The sequence below is a fragment of the Tachypleus tridentatus genome, chromosome 8, assembly GCF_004210375.1.
Source record: "Tachypleus tridentatus isolate NWPU-2018 chromosome 8, ASM421037v1, whole genome shotgun sequence".
Taxonomy (NCBI): domain Eukaryota; kingdom Metazoa; phylum Arthropoda; class Merostomata; order Xiphosura; family Limulidae; genus Tachypleus; species Tachypleus tridentatus.
Window position 1 is genome coordinate 144,987,598 of NC_134832.1, and position 26,826 is coordinate 145,014,423.

At 33.0% G+C, this 26,826-nt stretch overlaps 1 protein-coding gene across 5 annotated transcripts; it reads right to left on the reverse strand.

Moving 5' to 3' along the window:
- Positions 1–136: 136 nt before the first annotated feature.
- Positions 137–18,373, reverse strand: LOC143223687 (copper homeostasis protein cutC homolog). 5 transcript variants are annotated; one of them, XM_076451982.1, is made up of 9 exons: positions 18,326–18,373; positions 17,696–17,792; positions 15,563–15,622; positions 14,720–14,888; positions 12,788–12,828; positions 10,975–11,010; positions 7,320–7,453; positions 6,099–6,126; positions 137–411 (listed from the first exon to the last, which is right to left on the reverse strand). In XM_076451982.1, the coding sequence occupies exons 1-9, from the start codon at positions 18,356–18,358 to the stop codon at positions 188–190; spliced, it is 822 nt and encodes a 273-aa protein (XP_076308097.1). In that variant the 5' UTR covers positions 18,359–18,373; the 3' UTR covers positions 137–187. The 5 variants fall into 5 exon arrangements, with proteins under 5 accessions (XP_076308097.1, XP_076308101.1, XP_076308099.1 ...); XM_076451986.1 differs by having other exon boundaries at positions 137–424; XM_076451984.1 differs by lacking the exon at positions 18,326–18,373 and adding an exon at positions 18,015–18,167.
- Positions 18,374–26,826: the final 8,453 nt, after the last annotated feature.

The following is a 26,826-nucleotide window of genomic DNA, read 5'->3' on the forward strand; positions in this document are numbered from 1 at the left end:
GTTATTTTTTATCATTACTTCACCTAACTTTATGGATTTAGGACTAAATGTAACTGAGTAAAGATATACAACTTTTACTGTGGTGTGCTATCAATCTTACCAATGCAGAAAAAATACAAAATATGGACAACAATAGTTGCTATGACAAAGTAATCAACTTTATTTTGTCCATACAATATAATAATATTTATGCAAGCCTGGAATTTATGACATTTTGAGCAAGTTTCACCATGTTAGTTACTCTTTTGGGATCACAAACTTTCCACCTCTGTTCGCAACTCTGAGTTCCCATGGTGACAGAAGATCTACAAGTCATCTCTGATGCAATGTACACACTGGCAGATGCATGAAATTCTGTTGCTCCTGATTTGGACAATATCTCTTCTACGTTAGTTTCTGTGATTCCACCTCCTGACGTAGGAAACTTTAAATGTATATAAACTATCTAACCTTGGCAATAAACTTATTACTTTCAAAATCAAATAAATCAATAACAAAGTTACAATCAACAATATAAAATTTATCTTTAGCAACTCAAACAACAAACAGAACTCGAGTTCTTTCCTTTTAAAAGCTTCAACTGATGTTGACAAAATTTTATACATAAATTTAAGTTTCATACTTCAGTGTTTAAAGCACTACCCCCCTTGTTGGAAAATTATGGGTAAGTTGAGTTGTTGTTTTTTTTTTAGTGAAGCACAAAGGTGCACAATGGGCTGTTTGTGCTATGCCTACAAAAAGTATAAAAACTCATTTTCTAGCATTATAAATCTACAGATGTTGAGCTGAGCCATTAGGGGACAGGAGTATGTTGTTTGTCTTATCAGCATGAGGATACAATCCTAAAATTTTTCAGTAGAACTTTAACTACCCTAATACCAACTGTTAATACATAATGAAATAAAAAGTGGGAAAATTTCAAATAATATAAAGAACTTCTTTTCTCTTTCTTTTTAATACATCATTTTGTTAGGTTTTCAATTTTCTCATTCATAATTTTGACCCTTAACCTTTTTTAAAGGTGTTTTAATTTTATGGTTTTATTTCTTGTAGTTTGGACCACAATCCCCATCAAAAACCCATTAGCCATCTGTGACTCTTTTTACAAGCTAAACATAACTGTGCTACACCTCACCTTTTTTTGGTTCAAATAAAAATTAGTGTAGCATTGTATTACTATAAAACGTGTATCAGTCACTAGAATAGAATATTTCAAAATACTTAATTGGCTTTCTAACTAAACTATGAAGAAGTTAAAAGTATGTAAGTGTTCAGAACAAAATTAAATTCTGTTAACTAATGATTTATGTAGCAAATCTAAACAACAACTCTATTTTTATAGTGGAGAAAATGCTCTATCTATTTGTTATAAAGACATCCACCAACTTTGTAAGAGATATTAACAAAGAGTACAACAAAATCAGACAAGGAGCTTCTTCAGTGAATTTGACAAAATTATTGATCTCAGCAAATCTCGAAGGTAGGAGTTTGAAAGTTTAGTATGTACTTGTAATGATCTGTAGTTTGGCAATCTGAAATATGAATCAGGTAAGATACAGAATGTACAAGGGAGAATTCAGATCACATGTCATGTAACACAGAGAAGACACATTAAGTACATCTTTTTAAATTACAGAAAAACTTAATATAGATATCTGAGTGACAAAGTGCATTTGGATACTGATTTCATTGACATACAGTGAATAATTTTAACTAAATTTTGAATGAAAACTAAAAACGATAAACATGAACACTGACCCAATTATATGGGAAGAAAAAAATTGTAGGAAAACCATGTGGATTGAATAAGTGAAACTACTTAATAAATTAGAGCAACCATCCTGCTGGAATAACTGGAGTAGTTTTGAGACAAGATATCTTCACACAACTGAGCTACCTTCCCTTGCATCTATCTTTGAGTTTTACATGCCACTAGCCTTTAGACAATTCCCACTTAATGTTACAAGGTTTCTTTTAAAATGCACTGCTTCATAAGGATATTATTATACAGCAAAAACCCTCCATCAATAGAAAGGCAATGCACTTCTTTGCACATTAACCATTTTTGCACATGTCAATTATCATTCATTTTTTTGATGTGCTCAGTGCCAAAACAATCAAGTTCATCCCCTTTGTTCTCCCTTCAAAACAAGGGGCAGAAGCTGAAGATTCAAGTTGTGTAAGAGAACCAACTATACACATTTATCATGATGTCATCCCCACTTAATGTGCCCCTGAAACCCATGATGGTAACAACATAGTACAAGATATTACCAGCTGGTGTTCTTCATTTGTAGAAAAAAAGGAGGAAAATTAGATTGTTTGCTTCTCCTAGTTGTGCCTTGGGAATCTCTCTCCTTGTTGAAGAGAAACCATAAACATTTTTGCAGTATCAAGACTTAATTCCACAGGTGTGAAAAACTTTTTTTCCTCCTGTGTTATTTTTAATGCTGACTCTTTACTAATTTTGTTCACCCTTTCCTTGACCAGTTATGCTCCTGCAACCTTCCCCATCTATCTGATTCTTATATCCTTGATTTAAATCATTTTGAATCTCTTTTCTGATTCCCATGTTTAGGATTAAACTTGTCTTTTTTGTTGCTTTCTTTGAAGGGGCAGGGGAGCAGACTACTTGGCATCAGTTTTACTCTCCAGTGCCCAATACTCCTGTCTTTGCCTGATCTGTTTGACCATACTTTATTACATCTCCTGTTAACACCTCAAGTCTGAGGCATTCTAACATGCTCATAGAAACTTGCAGGCAATTCCTGTTCCACTTCTATTATTTTCTAGTTTGCTCAACTCTTTGTTGTGGGGAATTGTTAAATGTGGATACTCTCCTATTCATAGTTTGACTTCTTTCATTCCTTCTACAAGATCTTTGCCTGCAGGTTTTGGAGCAATTCCTGGGTTGATTAAATCACAGGCTGTGGCTGTCCCCTCAATGAACTAAATCCAATTCTCCACCACTGTACCTCAACTTAGTTTCCAATTCACACTTTCTAATTTTCTATCTGGCATCACACTCATTAAGCTTGTCAGTGACAATTAACTTGAGTTGGATCCTGTGGATGCCCAGTTGCCAGGATTCAATCCTTTTGATCACATTTTTCCATCCACATGGGGCTTAGTCTACTTTTTACCCAAAGACCTTTTCTCCAATTCTCTCTTCCTCCAACTTTCTTCCTTTCACCTGGTTGTTCAACAGAATATCAGCTGTCTCCACCATTGCTAGCTGTCAGCTGGTACTGTATACAGTATTCACCTTACTTAATACTGCAAGTTGATATGGGTGATAAAAAGAGGTATACTACCCCACAATAGGTTAACTGGTGAGAGTAAATTCCAAACTACCCGCATGGATCAGATACAATAATCTGTTTGGTGAGGAGGTTGAGTACTGCCTCGGATAGCTACTGGCATGACCAGGTATCCTGAGCAGAAGGTGAAAACAGGATAGATGAAACCCTGTAATTGAAAATATTGAATATGCATGTTGGAGAGAAAATTGTTAGATGAGCTAACACCAGTCCCAAACTCCCCAGTTGCCTGCATGTCATGTATTGCTGTGATAAAACAGTCAACTGCAGTCCAGCTGTGAAGAGTAAGGTAGGGAAACAAGACAAAGAGCCATGCCCAATGGTACATCCTCTAGAAATGGTGTATCATTGTTGGACTGAAGCCACCTGCAACTCCAAGGAGACAATAGCTATGTCATACTCAAAACATCAGAAAAGAGGTCTCATGTATATGGGGCCAGGTGATGTGTCTATGACAATACAGTATTATAACCCATGTGTGTAGGGCCAGAGCCAAAGGCAACACTCAGCCTACAGTTGAAAGGAAGAGGATGTCCTTAAAAAATTTCATATGGTTTCTGTGAAAAGCCTCAGACAGGGAGAGGATCAAGGTAAGGTATTACAAAGAGTGTCAGAGGAAGACCAAGGTGGGAAACTGGGGCACAGGTAGAATGAACAGGAAAAATGCAAACCAGAAACAATAAGGAAGGTCAAAATAATTATGGCAACAGGTGAAACATCACATACCTGAGATGTAATCTCAGAGAAAATCAACAAGGGCTGAACAGAATCCTCAGAATGATGGGTGTAGGCATGGCAAACCCTTGAGAGGGGTGTCAAAATTTTGTCAGCATGTGCCTGTAAAAGGCTCAAAAAGTAGGAGGAAGAAGACTTCTCCATCTCCATGTAAACAAAAGCAAAGAAATTCCCAACTGGTCGTTCATACCTGTGGCCCAAAGTGCAGTAATAAAAGTAACAAGTAATAGCAACTATGGAATAGGTTAGATATTAAACTAGCAAAAAATGCATAGCAAACACGAATAATTCAAATATTCTCAAAGAAAAGTAAAATTAAATTAAGTTAAACTAAGGTAAATAAAGTTAAACCACTTCTAGGGTAATCAGTGATCTAAAGAAAGGTGTCTACACTTGAGCAGTACCAAACTTCAAAGTGATAATTTTGTAGTGTTGCATAGAAGTAGTCAAGTGCATCATGTAGTTTTTTTTCCTTATCAGTGAAGAAGCAATGCATGAGAGACATGTTATAACTTTGGATTCCAATAAAGGGTTGATGAAAACTTTTGATAAAATGAGAAAACCTAATCTTATGAGCAAAGGTAGAGTATCATATCAGACCCAGGAACTATGTAGTTGGTTACACAGCATTTCATGAAACTAGGTTAAGCATTTTCACAGTAGGGATGGAAAAATTATGACATAGTCACACACACACACACACACATTATGTATAGAGTTCATAGTATGTGGAAATAATTATGATGGAAAATTAACCCTATGTGTACAGTTAGAGGTTGAAGTGGGTGTCTTATGACCTTTCAACACACTATTCATATGATGCCACAGTCATCAATTCTTCATTTTTAGCCTACACTACTGATTTAGTGATAATTTATAGTAAATAACAATTAATATACAGTCATACTAAAAAAATTATAGATAAACATTTTGTATGTTCTAGAGGTTATGTCAATGTAATGTAGAAATTGGTTTATAAACAAAATTTCATTATTCACATGAGCATCACCTTACACTATTATGTGTCAGGATCAGAGTCCAAGTGTCATATGCAATATACAAACATAACTTGAGTACAAATACTTTTCTAAAACAGTTTGTATAAAATGGAGTGTCACACTTTACTAAAATCTTGCTATATTTTGCCTAAATACACAGTGAATTTGGAATTATAATCAACATTCCTTTCCAATGTGGGGTTGATCCAATGAAGTGGCCTTGTGCATGTTTGGTTAGAACTGCAGGGAGACTATGCTACTGGAAACATTACACCAATATTGAGGAAATCCTGTTAGAAAACGGAAGTGAAGTGTTTTAAAGTTAGGAGACAAACGTTTTACAACATTATTTAACTGTTTGGTCATAACTTGGTCTGTTCATGTTTTGACTCGTACGTGGGAGGACATATTTTGACAGTGTGTGAACTAATTATAATTTTAACACATGAAACCTGATCTATCAGTTAATTTAAAAGAATATCTCTTAACACCTGTAAAACCACTCATACTACAATAATACTTGTTATATTTTTCTACAATAGTAAATACTTGGTCACCTCTAAACACTAACCACAACATGGTAAAACAGATATTTATGATGTTTTTCTAGAATAACTATTCTGTTAGCTTTAAATGCTACCCTTCATCACATACTACAGTAAAAACTACATGAAGATATCTGTAATGTTCTCCTAGAATAAAACCTACTTGTTTAACTTCAGTCCATGCTATGTTATGGAAAAGCAATAAACTAAAATAGTTGCATTTTTCTAGAAATATAACTATCTGGTCAGTTCTAAACACTAACCTTAATTCCAAATTATAGAATGGTAAAAGCACTAAATTTGTAATGTTTTCCTACAATAATAAGTACTTGGTTAGCCTTAAAGACTAACCTTCATTCCATGCTATGGATGATCAAGACACTAAACCCAGTTATTTATAATGCTTTTTTTCTACAATAACAACTGCATGGTTTGTTCTATATACTATGCTTCATTCCACATTATGATAAAAGTACTAAATTGAGAAAAAAACAACATACCTGGCATTATGGAAAGGAAATCTCCAGACTGTATATGAAAAACAAGGGATGCTTCATTAAGAAGTTGGTTATGTTTCAACAAACTAAAATGTCAGATCTGAACAGCTAGTGAACATGTTTTATCATTTATTGTTAATTCTGAGTTTGTTTGTTTTTTTTTAAAAAAAAGCAACTTTAAAATCATTCTGTTGAAACATGTTGTATCATCAGGTCGGTTATTTTGCATTATTAGGTAGAAATAATGGTAGGCCAAGTCTACCTAACAATATCAGATTAGTTTATTTCTTCTTTCACTTTAATACAAATTGTAGGTTAAAACCAAAACAGCAGTTGAAACAATGTTTGAAAGAACTTCTAAATACCAAGGTACACCTAACTCATAAATGCAAAACTCACCTGCACAACTGTAATCACAGATACAATAACTCTGTCTCACCAACAGTGAACTTTTTTATTGAATACTTTGTTAACTGTTTCACTGGTTTTAACATTTGTATTGTCTTCTTTTTCTGCTTATTTCATAATTTCCACATCATTATGTCACCATCATGACATAATTACACCTTTCCTTTAGCAAATAAACATCTCAATTAATATGTTAAAGATGCAGCTCACAATACTGTTCATTTCTTGAATTGTGAAGTCCCTTGAGAAATCCTAATAAAATAACAAAACACTAAACAGTCCATTAACTGACATATTTAGAGGTTTCACTTTGTGAGGGTAATAGTTTGACTCACAACAGTACAAAATCTCAAGTTTTGATTTTTTTTCCTCCACTTTTCAAAGTGATAGAAGTCATTTTGGAGATATCTAATACTATGTTATATAAATGAAATTTTGTTATACATATTTCCAATGCTTCATTTAGTTGAATTAGCTATATAGGTATATAGTTTGTTTTGAATTTCATGCAAAGCTACATGAGAGTCATCTGTGCTAGGCATCCATAATTTAGCAGTGTAAGACTAAAGGAAAGGCAGCAAGTCATCACCACTCGCCTACTGCAATTCTTGGGATATTCTTTTACCAACAAATAGGTGGATTGACTGTCACATTAAACCATCCCCATGGCTGAAAGGGCAAACATGTTTGGTATGACAGGGATTCAAGCCCACAACCCTCAGATTATGAGTCAAGTATCCTAACTACCTAGCCATGCCTGGTCAGGTATACAGTTATAGATGTTAATCATAATTTAGAACCTGTTACAAAACATACCTCTTTTACAAGTTGTGCAATAAGGGAAAGGCCATCTAATGCTGATTGTGCTTGACCACTGGTCAATAATCTTTGACACCCTAATGCTTTCACTGCACTTAGAGCTTTTAAAGGGTCTTGAACCAAGTCAAAAGCTAACAGAAAAAAAAAAAAAATTTTTTTTATAAACATTTCAATACTTGAGAATTGTAAAAGAAATATAAATAACTGAAAATAAATTCTATTTTACAGAAAAAACAACTGAGTCCCATAAGGGAAAACACATGAAGGAAGCTGTATCTTCTTTTGAATTGAAAGAAATTAACCCAGCTTAAAACTGTAATGCAATTAATGCATGGAATGCATTGAAACTGGCAGAATTCTGCCACATCTGATTCTTTGCACATAATGCTACTTTGGTTACTTTAAAAGATTTACTTGTATCACAAGATAGGTTGTTATGACAGGTAAAAAGGTAGCTTGTTAATAAGTATCACAAGAAGATAGGTTGTTATGACAGGTAAAAAGGTAGCTTGTTAATAAGTATCACAATAAGATAGGTTGTTATGACAGGTAAAAGGTAGCTTGTTAATAAGTATCACAAGAAGATAGGTTGTTATGACAGGTAAAAAAGGTAGCTTGTTAATAAGTATCACAAGAAGATAGGTTGTTATGACAGGTAAAAAGGTAGCTTGTTAATAAGTATCACAAGAAGATAGGTTGTTATGACAGGTAAAAAGGTAGCTTGTTAATAAGTATCACAAGAAGATAGGTTGTTATGACAGGTAAAAAGGTAGCTTGTTAATAAGTATCACAAGAAGATAGGTTGTTATGACAGGTAAAAAGGTAGCTTCCTTTTATTTACAGAAGTTAACTGACAAATACTAAATTGAAAGTAAAACAATTTATACGTAAGTTTCCTTAGCATAAGCTAATTTAAGAAGTTCCAGTCAGACGAAATTCTAGTTCCGATAAGCTGTCTTGTTACAAGGAACAACAGGCCACAATTTTGGCAACATTATGGATAGTCAATTTGAATGTTTAAATAGTGCCTTTAATATATTTTGCCATAAAATTAACTCTTTTACAATGAGCTCAGTATAATATACACAAGTTTGTATATGAATTTGCACGCATTAAAGATTTATACTGTAATTTGTGGTGCAGTATGTGTATTTTCACAAAATTTAGTACAGGTTTATTAAAGATTACAAGTTTTTTGTACTCACACACACACACACACACACATACAAAATCAGATTTTTATTAAAGATTTGTTTGTGAAAATATCAAGTTATTTTTTTACTAGTTACATGGCAAAGGTATTTCATGTTAAGGTAAAAACTATTCTTATTTCAAAAATCTTGATATATTATTTATGTACTTCAAAAATCTTCCTAAACACATTTCAAACATTTGTCTTCTGTAAGATTATATTTTGTCTGTTATTTTCTCAACCCTAACTATGTGGGATCTGTCAGTTTGACCAACCTTGTAACCATATTAAAATTAAGAAATAAATATAGATTATGCTTTTTTTCATGCTAGAATGACTACAACCTATAACACGAAAATACAAATGTTGAGTTTAAGTAGCTTGAGTCTCATAACATTATATATTTATTATTACATCACATAACTTGCATTGGTGCAGTGTATGGACACTTGTGTTACCATATCCAATGATATAAAACTGACCTATAACCTTTACAAAGTGACCCTGTCTTGGCTGTGTTTTAGTTGACTAGCATTTTGTAATAGTCACATTTTAATTATTATAGTTAAACTTATTTCTCTTAAAATATAGAACAATAAATAAAGTAGTAAAGCAAATAATTATCTCTTATAGCTATGACCTTTTAACTGAGTTGCTAAGCCTTTTAAAATTTTGCACATGGATGATATAAAACATATTTTTAGGTTTTATATATACAGGGTGGCCTGTAAGTTCCTACCCATCCATATATCTTATGTATCCAGTGTATGTGTGTGCTGTCCCTCATTCTCGCTGCATAATATTATGCGATGCCATGTTCTGCGAGACATTTTAGTGTAAATGGGCTTACATCAGCCATATTTCTCTGAAAAAAAAAAAGAAACAAGTTTATAATACATGAATAATTGAATATAACATAATAACATATGGATGGGTAGGGACTTATGGGCCACCCTTTATAGTTCAATAGCCAGAAAGTCATAAATTACCATATTGAAACCACACAACTATACCAAAATTTATCAAGCCTAATAACTAAGTTGTACTTAGGTTTAGAAAAATATGAACTTTCGAGTAGACTAAAAATGCAACATACTTCTTTTGAATTTTGGTTTAAATGAATGTCATAGCCTTTTAACAGATTAAAATGGATGAAAAAAACCAGTAGGGGACATTCTAAGCTGTTAATTGGTTATTCACATGTCATATATTGAAGAAAATGCGTATGAGAGACTGTTTCCAAATAGGTGAACAGGGTCACTGTGTTTGATTCAATACATAAACTGCATCTCAAGAAGTAAAAGAATACAAGGTTTTTATTTTATATTATAGTTTAACAATATAGGCAATTCGAGTTCCTAATTCATACAAAACTATATACAGACTTAGTATTTTGATACCACAAATATCTAATTTTAGCCAGCACTGCTTTCAACATACCACATGACCCACAAAAATTGACATTTTGGTGTGTTATTTTAACATTTAAATTAAGAAGTTAACTTGTACATAATATTAAAGTCTGAATTATAATCTACAATTTGATTCCAAACTTATTGACAAGTTTATAAAACTTGTTAAATAAAAGTTTGAATAAATTTTTCAATAAACATATGAATGCAAGTCCACCAATGCGACAAAACAGCCTTTGACTCCTGACACATTGCAAAAGGGTTAAAAACATGTTACGATTTATGTATTTCAATATTTTATTTTTAAATCACTTCATCAACCATAAGCTCCAAATACATAAAGATATTATGCACAAGTGTTACTTTAAAAATGATACATCTCTTTAACAAAGTTAAACCTACAGCAGAAGATAAGGAAGTTCACCTTCACAATTCACTAGTGTTATGGTGTTAAGCTAATGTGTTTCAAATCAAGAATATACCACCATAAACACACAGAGCAATCATAGGCCCACAACACATAATTAACACTGACTGAGCTACTACCACACATGACAAAACCAAATATTGAGCCAAACACATAACACCAAATCAGCTTTTGTACTAGACACAAAACCAATTTTTTGAGTCAAATACATAACACAACAAACTTTTGAGACTAAAAGACAAATAACACTAAACCAGTTACTAGTACACACAAACAGACTTGCTCATTAACTTTCAGTTTTGACAAAAATATTAAAAATAACCTATGAGGTATTGAGTGCATTTCAAAAGACTACTGACCATCTTGGTAATCCTAGTAAACGTAAACACAGAGATCATTAATTAAAGACAAAACACTTTCAGTATATCAGCAGTAGATGGTGATATAATTTGAGAGTTATGGAGGACACTAAAACATCTAAGTAGGTAATAGCTTCATCTAAAAAAAAGTATTTTTATAGCAAATGTTTTAGCCTGTTGACATGTACTATTTTAGTTTTTGTTGAAATACTACATAGAATACAACCATTGAATAAAACATACTGTGAATAAAAAGACTTACCTCTATGAAAAGTTACAGGTAACGGGTGAGCGTGTTCTAAAATAGAATATTAGAAACGTGTTTCAGTATCAGTTTTCTAAATAATTTAACTACAATACTTTAATAAGAGTTCAGTGGATAACTAGCATCAATAACAGGGAAAATAACATTACACATTACTTGTTGACATTTAAATAGTTATACTGATTGTCATGGCAATAAAGAAAGGCTTCTATTCCTGAGTTGAGGAAACTCTGGTATCTGATTGGTCAGTGCAATCTGGTGGTTCTAGTGGCATTCACACAAATCAGTTGCTATAGAGTTAAAGAACTTCTATTTTGGCATCTGACTGGTATGTTTCTGAACCAATAAACCACACACTGTATCTCAGAAGATGACCTAGGAAGGTCAAGACTTTGTTCTCTGCTTATCAAGTGTTAATTCCGACACCCGAGATACATTTTTATTTCAAGATGGTTTCACGTCATCAAGAAACCACACACTGTTTATCTGATTTTATTTGACTAATTCTGTTCATGCTTGGGTCAGCAACATATTCTGTAATTGCAAAAGTCTGAATTTTATTCATCTGATATCATCTTCATGTTCTTTTTTCTCCCAAACATTGGTGTATTTTTCCTATACAGCAGAAAGACGTTTTAAAAACCTCTGATTTAAAGTACATATGATTTTATTTGGATTAGGAGACTATGAAGCACTTGGCTGATTTGAATTGGACTTGAATATTTTTGCAATTCATCTGGACAATAGACCTCAACACAAGTATGATGTTAGCACGTTTTCTGGCATTGAGGTTTGTGTGATAACATCATATTAATGTCTCTTACTTTTCATCAGAGTTTATGGCTGTCTTTAAACACTTGTTTTCTAACATTAACCTGGGGTTAATCTACTATCAATGGAAAGAAAGGCTTTGTGAGTCTTTAGATGCAGGCTTTCTGTGGAAGTTAACTGTAAGATCCTGATCTCTGGTTATTCCACAAACAATGAGAAAAAGGATTTGTGAAACTGATGTTAGAATTCCTGATATTCAGATGTTGAAACAAAATGTATTGCTTGAAATCCACACTACCAAATCATTAATATATCATCTGTATACTCTATAGCACAAATTAGACACACCCTTCTTTAAGATTGAGGATTTGACACAAACATTCTGTGGTTTACTGATTCAGATACCAGAATTACTGATCAAGGGAAGTGTGATAATCACAGAAGGGCAACTATCCATATAACTCCAGACCTGTGTTGACCTGATGGAGGCTCAATGATCTAAAAATCTATTCATTTTCCTAGCTACCCAAGCATGCATTTTATTCTTACTTACTTGCCAGATATGTCTCTCAGACCAAATATTCAAAGTCATCAATGTATGCAGTTGGTTTTGCTTAACACAAGGTGTGTATGTGTGGTTATCTATAGTGTAAGGATATGAAAAATCTGGCCTTACACTTAGACATGGCTGAATACTACAATTAATCTAAACATTGAATTATAAATGAAAAAAAAACCACCATTTCAAGGCAGATATCTAGAAGAAAATAATTTTTGTAATTTTTTTAAAAATTGTTAAGTATCAAATACCAAGTTAATCAAAATTACTTAATTTTGTACACACTGCTTTAAGAAACATTTTTGGCAAATTATTCCTGGTAATCAAAACCCTTACAGCATAAGGATAATACTGATAAGTCAATGACATTTCCACCAGATAATACTTCAGAGAACTTTAAACAAATTATGTATAGTCCTATTTAAGGCTTTTTTTAAATTAACTTGAAAAGGAGAAAAAGTTTTAGTCAGATAACCATACCTAAAAGACAGTGGCATTTCTCCATATCAACATCACCATTCCTAAATATATATTTAAAAAACAGTTTGAGAAATCTAATTAAATTTTTTTCTTTAGCGTATGTAATTCAAAACTTAAAACTTCTTTTTTATAAGTTCCAATATAGCCTAAACAAAATCATCCACCAATTAACTGAAAGACACCCAATAAAAATTTCATATATCACAAGTTCTTAGACACTTCTCCAATACAATAATATGTACTTATATATTGTACAACTCTTTTTGTCAACTTTTGTTTTTCCTCATTTGATTTCTACCTCCCGTCACCTTTTAAAACTGTAATTACTCAACTACCTAAATGAAAAGGGTAGAAAAAAAACAAAGTTTTAAACCAACAGAGGTTTATTTAAGTAGAAAGATGAAATGTTTCAAACCTCTTACAGTTTGTCTCAAATGTTTCAGAGGTAACTGTGATAGAAGTGACTTGTGGAAGGCAAATTACTAGTTCAGCATTGTATACTTACATGTAGATTTATTTACACTGTTATGCAGCAAATTGAAGAGCTCAGCAGGGCCAGAGATTATTTTCCTTAACACCAAAATCAACCATATTAGTTTCAGTAGTTTTCAATGTGCTATCTCAGTAGGGCCAGAGATTATTGTCCTTAACACCAAAATCAACCATATTAGTTTCAGTAGTTTTCAATGTGGTATCTCAGCAGGGCCAGAGATTATTGTCCTTAACACCAAAATCAACCATATTAGTTTCAGTAGTTTTCAATGTGCTACCTCAGCAGGGCCAGAGATTATTGTCCTTAACACCAAAATCAACCATATTAGTTTCAGTAGTTTTCAATGTGCTATATCAGCAGGGCCAGAGATTTTCCTTAACACCAAAATCAACCATATTAGTTTCAGTAGTTTTCAATACATCATGCAGTAAGAACTTTACATAAACAAGAATCACAAATCTGAGCAGATGCAAAGATTTAAAGAAATGTGTAAGTTTAGTAAGACACCCATTAATCAGCTGAAAACAATGGTAGAGAAAAGCAACTAGTGTGAACAAATGTTAGCAATATGTAATCATCCTTCAATATTTGTTCGATGTCTCTTCATGAGTCTAAATTACAGAAATTGAAATGACTGTTGTAATTCAGATTTGGAAAAAGGAAACTCTCTTCATTAACCTGAAAGTGATGCAAGAAAGTCGAAATGTAGTTTTGTACTTTAAAGTTTTAATACCTAAACCAGCCATCTTTAAAATACAAAAGACTAACATTACTGTATATATGACTATTCATAATCAATATTTCTTACTAAAATGTTTACTAACCTTCTCGTAACCATTTCTGTGTCTTTGAAAAATTTCAATAAACAGTTTGGATACTTTTTATAAACATTATGAACATCAAAGTGAGCTGTTGGTTTGGCAGTTCTTGTGAATGATATTCAAGTTAATTCAAATACAAGTAATAAAAAACAGTAAGTAAATAAACTTTGTTAAAATAACATTGTGTTATTAATTCCTACCTACAAGTCTCATTTATAAATGATGTAAATAATATTAATGATTATATATATAATTCACTTGCATCATCTAATCCATATTTTAACAGTTATTTTTCATCAAACTTGGGTGTATATGTGTATATACATAGCACATACACCACTGCTACATCTGTCTTATTACGGTTGGTCAGTAGAGTTCTAGGGTTCGTTAACACTGTTTATAACAGTTGAGATGATTTTAAAATTGTTACAGCATATTCACCTTTGCTTTCACTTATGGATTCTTACAATAATGTTTTTTTTTAGAGAAACCCCTGAAACACATTTATAATATACACAGACTTTATGTGCAGGTTTCTGTTCAATAATGTTAAAATTAGTTTTGTTCTCTGTATATGAAGAATTAGCTACACTAATTTTAGATGTAGGAAATGTGTACCTAGTAAGAACTCCTAAAACAGCACCATCCACACCATTATCTTTTACTGCTGACAGATCAGCAAGCATGACCTCTAGCTCGTGTTGACTGTAACAAAAATCCCCTCCTCGAGGCCTGATCATAACAAATACTGGCAGCTGAACCAAGGATTTCACTCTCTGGATTAATCCTAGAGACCACAAACATATGGTACCTTTATTACTTCAACACCGATATATCTATACAAACCTGTATGCAACTTGGATAAACAAACAGAAGTAGTAATACACATATTTTCACTATCATTTGAGAATGACACTTATTTTCAGAATCTATTCTAATTTTAAACTAGTGTAAAAACTCAGCCTATCTTGAATAATACAAACAAGCTTTCAACTAAATCTGAAACTCTAAATTATATGCTTTTCTCCAACATTATCTACAAATTATTAGCTACTGGATAACAATGGGATGAAAATATTGTATAAATGCATACAAGAAATCATTTAAGTTTACAGTTTGGAAAGTTGAATGTAGCTAACCTGATGAAAATTTAGAATTTAAAAACTTTCTCATTTTACAAGTACATTATGTTAACTTCAAAATAAAATTAGTGACAGGCACTTTATTACTAAAACATTATACAATATAAAATAAGTGCATCATTATGACTACCCACCAAAGTTAGTTACAAACTGAGAACGTTAATCTGTTGTATATTATCTGCTCAAAATATTTTATAACAATTAAAAAGTGTAGTGTAGAAGAAACCATTTTATTATGTAAACTTAACAAATTAATCAAAGTTCAATAAATATACTTTCATTGACATTAATTCATGTACAACTGTATACACACACATACCAATGCTTGGAGTCAGTCCTCCTTCTGCAAGACTTGAACACAGCTCAATTCGAGAAGCACCTATTTTCAAAGAAGTAAAAATAAGAGGAGCATATATTATAATAAACTTAGAAAATCATATCTTCCCATTTTTAAATAAGCTTTTAAGCAATTACCAACTTATGCTTTAACAATGCAGGTTTATTTGGAAAATTAAAAAAAAATGAAACAACCATTCCAGTTTATTCTTTGGACTCAATAATATGATCTGTTTACACAGATGAGTTTCTGGGGGAATGACACTACCAAAACTCAGTTATGTAGTGTATAGAATATATCAGTGGAAGTTAATTTACATTCAGCAAAACTCTTCAATAATTTATTAACACATATCAAATTGCTAAAAATAAAACTCAGAAATGAAGAAGCAATAAACAACTCACTTAACAGCTGTGGGTAAAATTACTTATGAAAAAAAGGCAGACATCTATGGGAACAATTAAAAGAATATCTAAATAGTGTTTGATTAACATAAACCAACATTCTTCCCATCATAGAATACAGTGTTGACAAGAGACAAATTTGAAGGAGACATGTCAGAAATAACTGACAGAGAAAAAACTCAAAGAAACAGAAATTCGAATAAGCTACAGACATTACAAACCAAACACTAGCACTGAATTGAGGCCAAGAAAGGGAAATTGACAATATCTGGATTACACTGTTTAAGAAAACCAGTCAATCACATACCACAATCCTTGACCTATCAGAATAAACAGCCAACCATGTGAAAACATATCTTTCAACCAACAAGTTTGAAATACTAGAAACTTCTCATCTGTTTTCACATAACATATTCCATACATTTCCATGCCACATTGACCCAAAAAAAGAACAAGAAAGCAATCCATAACATCATCCAACTTAAATTATCAGGCAAGTTGTCCTTTTTTAACTTTAATTCCATCTGAACCAACCAACTTAGATTATCCAAAAAGTAGTCCTTCTTGAACAACTATTAATTCAATCTTTATAGTACAGTATGGTAACAAATATACTGAATAAAATGATGAAAAATATAATACTTCCATTTTTATACTTTTTTCTATTTTATATGAAACAGATCCTAATTAAAACTATTTTGCTAAACTTACACAATGGTAATTTTATGAGACAAGCAGTCTAGGATATGTTCTGCTTCTTTAATATGGACCAGAAAGAGGTTACAGCCTTATTTTTATAAAATCAGTTTATTTAATTTTTAGGCACTTTTAAATCAAACACTTTTAGAAAACCACACTCTCACATTAAAGAAATATCTCACCATGACATATGACTAACAACTACTAGCAGTCTCCAAATTCCATCACAAAAACAGACAAACATGCATCAAGTATAATATATATCCATATTTCTAATTTTGGTGTTAAATACTTTTTCATTATAAATATCCATAGATAATCATTTTTAGACAAACATATGTTATGCATGACTAACTAACATCAACAACTGAAACAATTAGTAATGATAATATGATTACCTCTCCTTTACTACCTGTGCTTTGTGTCTAGTTTATTGTTATTGTCATTCTCAAGAGTTCAGAATTCTTAAAACCTGTAGGGCACTTTATATGCATCAGCAGCATCAGTGGCTCCTGTGAAAATTTAATTGGTCCAACCTATTTCTCCAAGTACTCAACCCTAATTCTGTAATAAGACTACAGGGGAAAGCAGCTAGGCTACACCATCTACTGCCAAATCTCAGGTTACTCCTTTTACTAACATATAATGAGACTGATGCTTCCAGGGTTTTAAGGGAAAGAGGCAGGGATTCAAAACCCACAATATATAAATTACAAGCAGATCATCCTAACTACCAGGTAACGCTAAGCCTAGTCTATGGTAAAGTAACATGTTTTATCATTGGGTATTTGTTTACTAATTCTATGGTGAATGTCAATGACAAAAGTAGAACAGTCTAACTGTTATCTTTACTGTCTTTAGACAAAAGTTGGTGGAACAGTTTCAATTTTGGTTTTCATGCAGAAGAAATGAATATCACTATTAGTTATTACAAGCCTGACAAAATACACCTATTCAATTTGAAACGAATAAACTATATGCAAAAACCGTTAGAGATGAACTTGACACGAACCTCCTTTTTGTGCGTTTAGTGCAGATGTAATTGAATCTACACACACCTCCATCATTTTTTCTTCTCCAATTTCCAAGAAGACTCGGACTTCTAAACTCTAACAGGAAGGAGTAAAATTCGCAATAAATACACGTACTAATATAAAATTAAAAATAATAACAAAGGGCCTACTACAAACACAATGCAGCCAGTATTACTATTTACTCAAATTAACTAAAAGAAACCTATACTTTTGGAATTAAATGATTTTATAACAGAGTATTTATGTCTCTGATGTAATTATTAAAAAAATTGAACAAAACTGTAAAACACCCATTACCTCATACTTTACTCTTAGTTAATAACCGAGATCAGGTTGAATAGTAGTACAAATTATTCAAGCAAAGTACTAGCGCTACCTATAATTCTTTACTATTTTTCACCTTCAAATATCTTTCAGGCTAATTTTAAAACAGACTAGCGCGTGTAAATCATGGCGTATTTAAATAAAGATCTTTCTTACCTTGTGTAAGTTAGTATTATTAAACAAATAATTTATTTATGAAACTTAATCAGAAAGTTTTCACAATATTTACAGTACTAGACATAATTATGATAAAAGTAAATAAAATTAATATAGAAAACATATACCAAGTTTTCCTTTGCTTTAGCACAAAGCCACATTCTGTCGCGACATAGTGTATACCAAGATACATTACTACGCGAACTAGAAAAGGTGTGTGTGTCTGTGTGTTTCCTTTTAGCAAAGCCACGTCGGGCTATCTGCTGTATCCACCGAAAGGAATTGAGCTCCTGATTTTAGCGTTGTAACTCAGAAGACGGTAGACGAAGTACAAAGGTCATTAAACATACCATCCTTGTATATCTGGATCACACCTTAACATCAGGACATCCTTGTATATCTGTATGACACTTTTACAAGCAGGGCATCCTGGTGTATCTGGATCACACTTTAACAAGCGGAGTATTCTTATACATATGAATCACGCCTTAATAAGCACCTTAATTACTAAGTAGCTTAACTCCTACTAAACTTTCTGTCGTGACATGATGTATACTAGATACGTTGTTAAACGAAGTAAAAAGGGCTTTTAAACATACACAAAGTTTAAGTGTTGAAAGTTCTCCACAGACACTAAGGCTGACATCTTCTGAACAGTTCTGCAAAGACGGAAGTGCTCTATTTTCTTTTCTTCTTTCTTATTTTCTCCTTCCTTCCTCTTTTATATTGAAACCATGACATTTTATATGTAACTAAAGAATGTCGGCATTGTTCTAGATAGAACCAAAACATTAACCACAGCATGTTTGTTTGTTTGTTTGTTATTTCCGTTGTGCTTTTTATGGCTTTTGGTTGGTTTTTAACGTTGTCCTGAAAGAAACTAAAACTGTAACTTCTGTTTCTTGGTCTCGAATGGCTATTTCTAACGTACCATTAAAGTGTTGCTTCAGCACTGGGACATACCATCAACTTATATATTTCTTCCCAGTTTTCTCGTAGTTTTGTTCGTCCTTATACGTAACTTTTAAGTGCCTAGAATCCAGGCTGTTTGACCTCTGTCCTGTACGTATGTTGTTCCTTGCATAAACATCCGCTATTTTAGGGCTAAAGTTCAGTGCTTCAATTTCATTATTTCCTTAACTATGAAATCTTTTCTGGACGTGATACGACACATTTATTGATATTTTGATAGTGCAACCTACACTTTATAAATTTTCTGTCAACCTTTCGATTTAACGACCTCTGATTTTTGCTTGTTAATTGAATTGCTGGATTCTCATTATTTTTTCTTTATCCAACAACACACGCTTAGAATGCATTTCCAATTAAATACGTATCACATTGCTCTAAGTTTCATCATGGCGTAATTCGGCGATCTAATTAGCTTACTAATATCAGGATCCAAAAGCTTTTTATTACTTTTCTTGTTAATTAATACATACTTTAGTTTTCTATATAATTCCATTCTCTGTAATTATTAATAATTAAGTTTTATTCTAAATAATTATTCTGAATGTCTTTCAACCACTAGGCCCGGCATAGCCAAACGCGTAAGGCGTGCGATTCGTAATCCGAGGGTCGCGGGCCCGCGTCGCGCTAAACATACTCGTTTTCCCAGCCGTGGGGGCGTATAATGTGACGATCAATCCCACTTTTCGTTGGTAAAAGAGTAGCCCAAGAGTTGGCGGTGGGTGGTGATGACTAGCTGCCTTCCCTCTAGTCTTACACTGCTAAATTAGGGACGGCTAGCACAGATAACCCTCGAGTAGCTTTGTGTGAAATTCCAAATAAACAAACTTTCGACCACTAATTTCCAGTTAATATGACATTCCACAACTAATGGCAGATAACTGCTTCACAAGGTGAAAACTGCTTATTGAAATAACATTTTCAAAGGATGTGACAGTGAAGAGTTTCTGGTAGTACAGGCCTTAACAGGATCTAACAGTCAACAAGTTTCGGCAGCTTACTCCTTCATAGAATGTAACAGTCAATAAGTTATAGCAGTTTACTCACCACTGAAGCATTTCTCTCAGGCGAAACAGCTATTTTGGCCCAGAAACACTAGTATCCTTATAACAGAGACTACAAAACAATTTTAATATAACGTACTCAACATTAATAAACACTACATCAGAGAGTATGTTGTTAGTGAATGATGTCCTGATTAGAAAGTTCTCTAGCAACTGATTTTTTGAGTGTGTGGTGAAATCTATGTGGGGTAGACAAAAAGACATTTACATACTAAAAGTAATGAACGTGCACAACTTCTAAAAATCATAAAACGAAAACAGTACTCATTCTACCAAAACGCCAAATCTTACAAGGGAAAAATACACACAAGAGGTAAGATCCTCATATTGAGGTAATAGATGGAATGCGGTGCCTTGGATATTTTAAAATAAATATAAGCTCCAATTTTATAAACAGTCTATTTGCAATTAAAGACACCTTTTATTGCATGTCTTTAGCAAAAATCTGTTTATTACACTTTCTTATTTGAGTCTGTAGTATTCATGTTGATTATAGACAGGCATAAGATGTGCGCATGTTTTTACATATATTGTTGCCACATAGAGCTATCTACTGTGTTCACTGAGAGGAATCTAACCCCTGATTTCAGCATTATAAATCCAAAGACTTACCAATGTTCCACAGGAGGGGGGACACATAAGATATGAAGAATGCATTAAGAAATTTTCGAAGCTTTTTTCGGTCATGCAAATGTCTTCTTCCAAATGTAGGACCGCTGCCAAAGTAGTCATCACTTTTTTAGAGCAATATCCATGACTAGATAGATAAGTAAAAGTAGCATGGACAACATTTGTATGTAACAAGCTATCATATATTGCTTTCAACATGCATATTTATGCTAGTTTAAGTAAAATAAGTAGCATGTGTTTATTATCAAAATGTATGGGAACTTTTCAAAGCTACTGGAGTCAATAATGACTTAATAATATAAACATAATATGCATCAGGCCTCCACAACTGCAAGTTAACTAGTCGTTTTATTTATACTACAAAACAATGGCACATTTGATCTAATTTACTGGTATGTGGGGAGTAATTAGGTGGATGTGCTTTCAACTAAATGATAGACGTTAATGGTCAAGTAGACCATCCTCGTTTATCTTAAATAAATCTCAACAAAAAGAGTATTCTTGTATTTCTTGACCACAACTTAATAAAAACATTCTTGAATATTGGTTCACACCATAACAAGCAGGACATCCTTGTATATTTGAATCACAAAATAACAAGCAGGATATCATTATATATCTGGATCACAACTTAACAAATAGGACATCCTCGTATATCTTGAACACAAAATAACAAGCAGAACATCCGTGTATATCTGGATCACACCTTAACAAGCAGGATATATTTGTGTATCTGAATAACAAAGTAACATGCAGGGCATCCTTGTATATCCTGACCACAAAATAACATGCAGGGCATCCTTGTATATCCTGACTACAAAATAACATGCAGGGCATCCTAGTATATCTTGATCACAAAATAGCAAGCGGGACATTCTTGTATGTCTTGATCAGAAAATAAAAAGCGGAACATTTTTGTATATCTGGATCACACCTTAACAAAACAGGGCATCGTTGTATATCTTGATCACAACATAACAAGTAAAACATTTTTGCACATTTGGAACATAACAAGAAGAGTACTGTTGTATATATGGACCACAAATATAGAAGTCGAGTGTCCTGATGTACTTTAACAGCATTTCAAGAAATAAAACTCTTTTCTATATTTTAATCACATCTCAATCTCAACAAATAAGGCAGATTTGTATATTTGGACTCAAGAAGGAAAGTATCCTTGTATATCTGGCCCATGCTCCAAAACCACCAAAACGTTTGAAATAACACCTTGGTGTTAAAAAGTTGGTATTGGTATTGCCTGTTTTATCTGCGAGTGTGATGTTTTCAGTTTCAACTTCCAAGTTTGTTGCCACATTACTGGTTAGAGTTTTATATGATCTGTATCACTGTCAAAACGTCTTCATCCCATCCTTCACTGTTCCTTTTTGTTTTCTTATGCAAGTGTACCCTGATACTTGATCAAATATTTTTGCTGTTTCTTCTGCTTAGAAAATAGTTGTTTCATAAAGGTCAACATTTCAGAAATTGATAAAAGTTTAGGGGATTTACCAGCCACACTGCCGTACTAAGCAACACATTTTGAAAACGTAGTCTAGCCAAGTGCAAACTCAATTTTGCTTTGAAAGTTCGAAATAGTTGTCATACTAACTAAATCAGTAGCATGCATTCACATATATATGTCTTTGTGGTTTTTACATATTAGTTTATTGTACATGTTTGGTATATATTTCTTTAGCTCGTTATGCACTTTTTATAAGAATAAATGCAAATATAGGCTAAAAGGACAGATAACCAAATTCTTATTTTTTGCTTGTATAAACATAGGTAACAGTGTCGTAACTTTGAAACTACATAACTGATTTTCAGCATAAAAACTGATTTATACTGAGGAGACATATATTATAATATCATTCTCCTTCGCTGGAAAGAAATGTGCAAATCTCAGATAATCACATTATTAGGTAAATTTTCTCTGCTCGTTAGTATTAATTCTCAACGTGTACATAGAGTTAACCGGTACGCACAGCTACAACAGAAAGTGTTCGTACCCCTGCGTCCCGAGTAGTTTTTGCTCATAACTTAAAAATTATCAAGATTAGGCTAATAGACATATGATATATTAGAAATATTATACTAACACATAACTACATAAATATTTATGTAAATTAAACGATAAATAAACTGTTTATAAACAAATAACCAAAAATAGGAGGAGCAGAAAGTGTTCGTACATTTCAGAACGTGTGAAAACTCTAATATTCCCGTAAAAATTTTGTTTAATTTGGCGAATAAACTACATTATACCATTCCAGAACTAGACACTGGGTTCATAATTATTGGAATTTAGCCAGCAAAAAATTTACTTCCGGCAATTAAGTATGCTTGGTCATCATGGCGAACAGGAAACAACTGTCCAGTGATTTAAAAAACCGAATTATTGTGAAATACAAGTCTCGTGTGTTCTTTCCGGTATTGCTACACAACTTAATGTGCCAAAATCTACTGTTCAAAGCATAATTGCTAAGTTTAAGTTCACAGAATCAACTGCTAACCTCCTTTGTTCCGCACACCCCACCAAAATTCCAGAGAGAACCAAGAGGAAGGTTTTCAGAGAAGTTAGTAGGAATCCTCGTTTAACAGGTAATGACATACAGAAACTGGTAAGGGAAACTGGGGTTGAAGTAAGCACCTCTACAGTTACGAACATGTTACGCTCTTCTGGGTTCAAAGCATGCCGTCTTCGTAGAACTCCATATTTAAAGCCTGTTCATTTAGAAGCACGATTGAGGTATAAAAGAAAGCATGTAGACAAATTCTTTACCTATTGGAAGAGTATTCTTTGGTCAGACGAGACTAAAATCGAGCTTTTCAGCCACATTGATGTTCGCAATATTTTTTGTAAGAAGGGGGAACGAAATCTTCCAAAGAACACCGTCCCTACAGTTAAACACGGAGGTCGCTCGATCATGCTATGGAGTTCCTTCAGCTCTTCTGGTATAAGCAGCCTTCACCGCGTCAACGAAATCATGAAAAAAGAAGAGTACGTTGATATATTAGGCACTCATATCAAGAATGATGCTTGAAACTTGCGGCTTGGGCGTCGTTGGATCTTCCAGCACGACAATGACTCTAAGCACACATCGAAATATGTGCAATCCTGGTTGCAGAGGAACCATATAAGCGTTCTGGAGTGGCCATCGCTGTCACCCGATCTCAACCCAATTGAAAACGTTTGGCATGAGTTGAAGACGAGGGTTCATCAGCGTCATCCGAAAAACTTGCGAGATTTGACGGCCTTCTGTAAAGAAGGATGGAAGAAAATACCAGTCGAGTACTGTCAAACGATCATGGAGGGCTATGAGGAGAGATTGCGCCAATTGATTCACCTGAAAGGCTACACAACTGACCGGGGGCGTAGATTTTTTACACCCGATGGGGGGGGGATGATTTTTGCAACGACTTATGTGGACTGTTCAATTTGCAAATTGGTAATCTCCGATTACGTGAACCTGAAAGCTGTAAACATGCAGTCACAAAGTAATCTTGTTGCCACAATACTTGCACGTATACTTTGGCCTACTGACTGGTACTTACGAACTATCGCTTAGATCGAAAAACTTAGAAGCACGTTTATATTAAAGATGTGCATTTAGGCTACTGAAAAAGCCTGCATCTAGGCCTAATTATGTAATTCAATTGGTAAGAATACAAGAACAAACACACAATTAGTAGGTCCTGTGACGCAATAAAACAATTTAACAGAACAAACTCTAGGGGGGATGATTGTATGCACCATACCCCCACCTAAAATGAAGAGGAGATGTACCACACCCATACCCCCAGGATCTACGCCCCTGCAACTGACCATTAAAGTAGACGCATGGACACTTTCTGTCCTTCCTATGTTTGATTATTTGTTTATAAACAGTTTAATTGTCGTTCAATTTACATAAAAAATATGTAATTATGTGTTAGTATAATATTTATAATATACTATACTTTCATTTTTCTAATCGTGATTCTTTTTAAGCTATGAGGAAAAAACTACTCGCGACGCAGGGGTACAAACACTTTCTGTCGTAACTGTACGCCTCCCTACCACTACTGAGATCTAATATTTTAAATTTAATTTAACAATAAAATTTTAATTTATGACAATGTGATATTACCTTCAAATGTATAATGACAATTGTTTAAAACTATATATTTTTCTATTTTTGTCTACGTATAGAATATCAAACCATTATAACAATTCTCAAGTAAATATATATATATGTGTAAGTCACAATAGGGAATGTATACGTTTCTATACACATGTTTATAACTCTTTTTTGACAACAATACTTGAAGCTTATTAGTACTCACTGTTTTTCACAATAATACTTAAAGCTCGTTATTACTTTATTATGTAGTTCTTTCATGACAATACTTAACGATTATTATTAGGTTATTATATTCTGTTATTCACAATAATACTTAAAGTTCGTTATTACTTTATTATGTACAGTTCTTTCATGACAATACTTAACGATTATTATTAGGTTATTATATTCTGTTATTCACAATAATACTTAAAGTTCGTTATTACTTTATTATGTACAGTTCTTTCATGACAATACTTAACGATTATTATTAGGTTATTATATTCTGTTATTCACAATAATACTTAAAGTTCGTTATTACGTTATTATATTTGGGTTTTTTGTAATAAAACATCGTCTGAAAGAAGCTATGAACACTTTAGAAACTAATCCGATACTTTCACAATATTTGTGCAGGTTAAAGAAGTTTGTAGATGTTTGTCAGTGATGAACTACTTGATCAGGCAGTAAAACAATTCAAGGCAGATATCTGTCTCCCTCTGAGTCTGTATTTCCATTGGTCGAAATAATAAAGGAGAATATTTTTATTTATTAGGGCTGCTTCCACATAATCTCAGTATACGAAAATCATTAGGAAAAACTGTCACTTGTGAACTAGCGAAAACAGAATTATGTAAGAACCGTATTCGTTTGTGTATGGGTGTGTGAACAATAGTGTATATATTATACTTATTATAGTTGTCGACATGTGCTCAAACAAATCAGTCCTCTTAGATTTATGGAAAATGCCAAGTGTTATTATTCTATAATAGTGATTAATCACATCTATTATGCAGCAAAATTATTTATCACAGAGTTAATTAACTCAATGTTAAAGTTAAAATTAGTGAAACACTCGTTATATGTATATAGAAAGTTTGCAGCTCGTATGTTTTGAAATTAGATAGACTGAACATGTTACAACATACGTAATTAAATGTTCGTTGAAATATTTATAAATGTTTAGTAACATTGTAAGATTGTCGTTAAAATAATGTTTTTTAACACAATCAAGTTTAGACACTGATGATGTAATTATATGCGGAAGTAGAGTGACTATTCTTATAAACATTGTAGTGTGTTTTTATTTAGCAAAGCCACCTCGGACTATCCGCTGAGTACACCGAGGGGAATCGAACCTCTGATTTTAGCGCTGTAAATCCTTAGACCTACCGCTGTACCAGTGGGGAACAACTGTTATAAAATTCGTCTGAGATAAAACTATGAAGTATTGTGTGTAAAATGAAATATTTTGTCAAGTTACATGGATAGCGTAAAGTCAAACTAGTTAAACAGTAAATTTAATTTACTGCATAATATTTAAATAAGCACCCTTTTTCAGGACGATTTACATATGAATGGTCAGGAAATGTAATTAAATATAGAATGAATGAATCAGTATGTTAAACTTAGCCATGTTTAGACTCGTTGATACATGTCACGTGTGTCATTGTTTCTGACGTCATTGCCGCCAGCCATGGAAGCCTAGCAACGCGCCTGCTCTGATGACATTACTGCATGTCTTTGGTGCCCTCTAGTTCCACTTCCTGGAATCATGATGTAATCGTCCCTGGTGATATCTTCGTCTGCACCTCTTCTTTCACGAGATCGACACAAGTTTAACGTTCTCTAATAACATTTGCG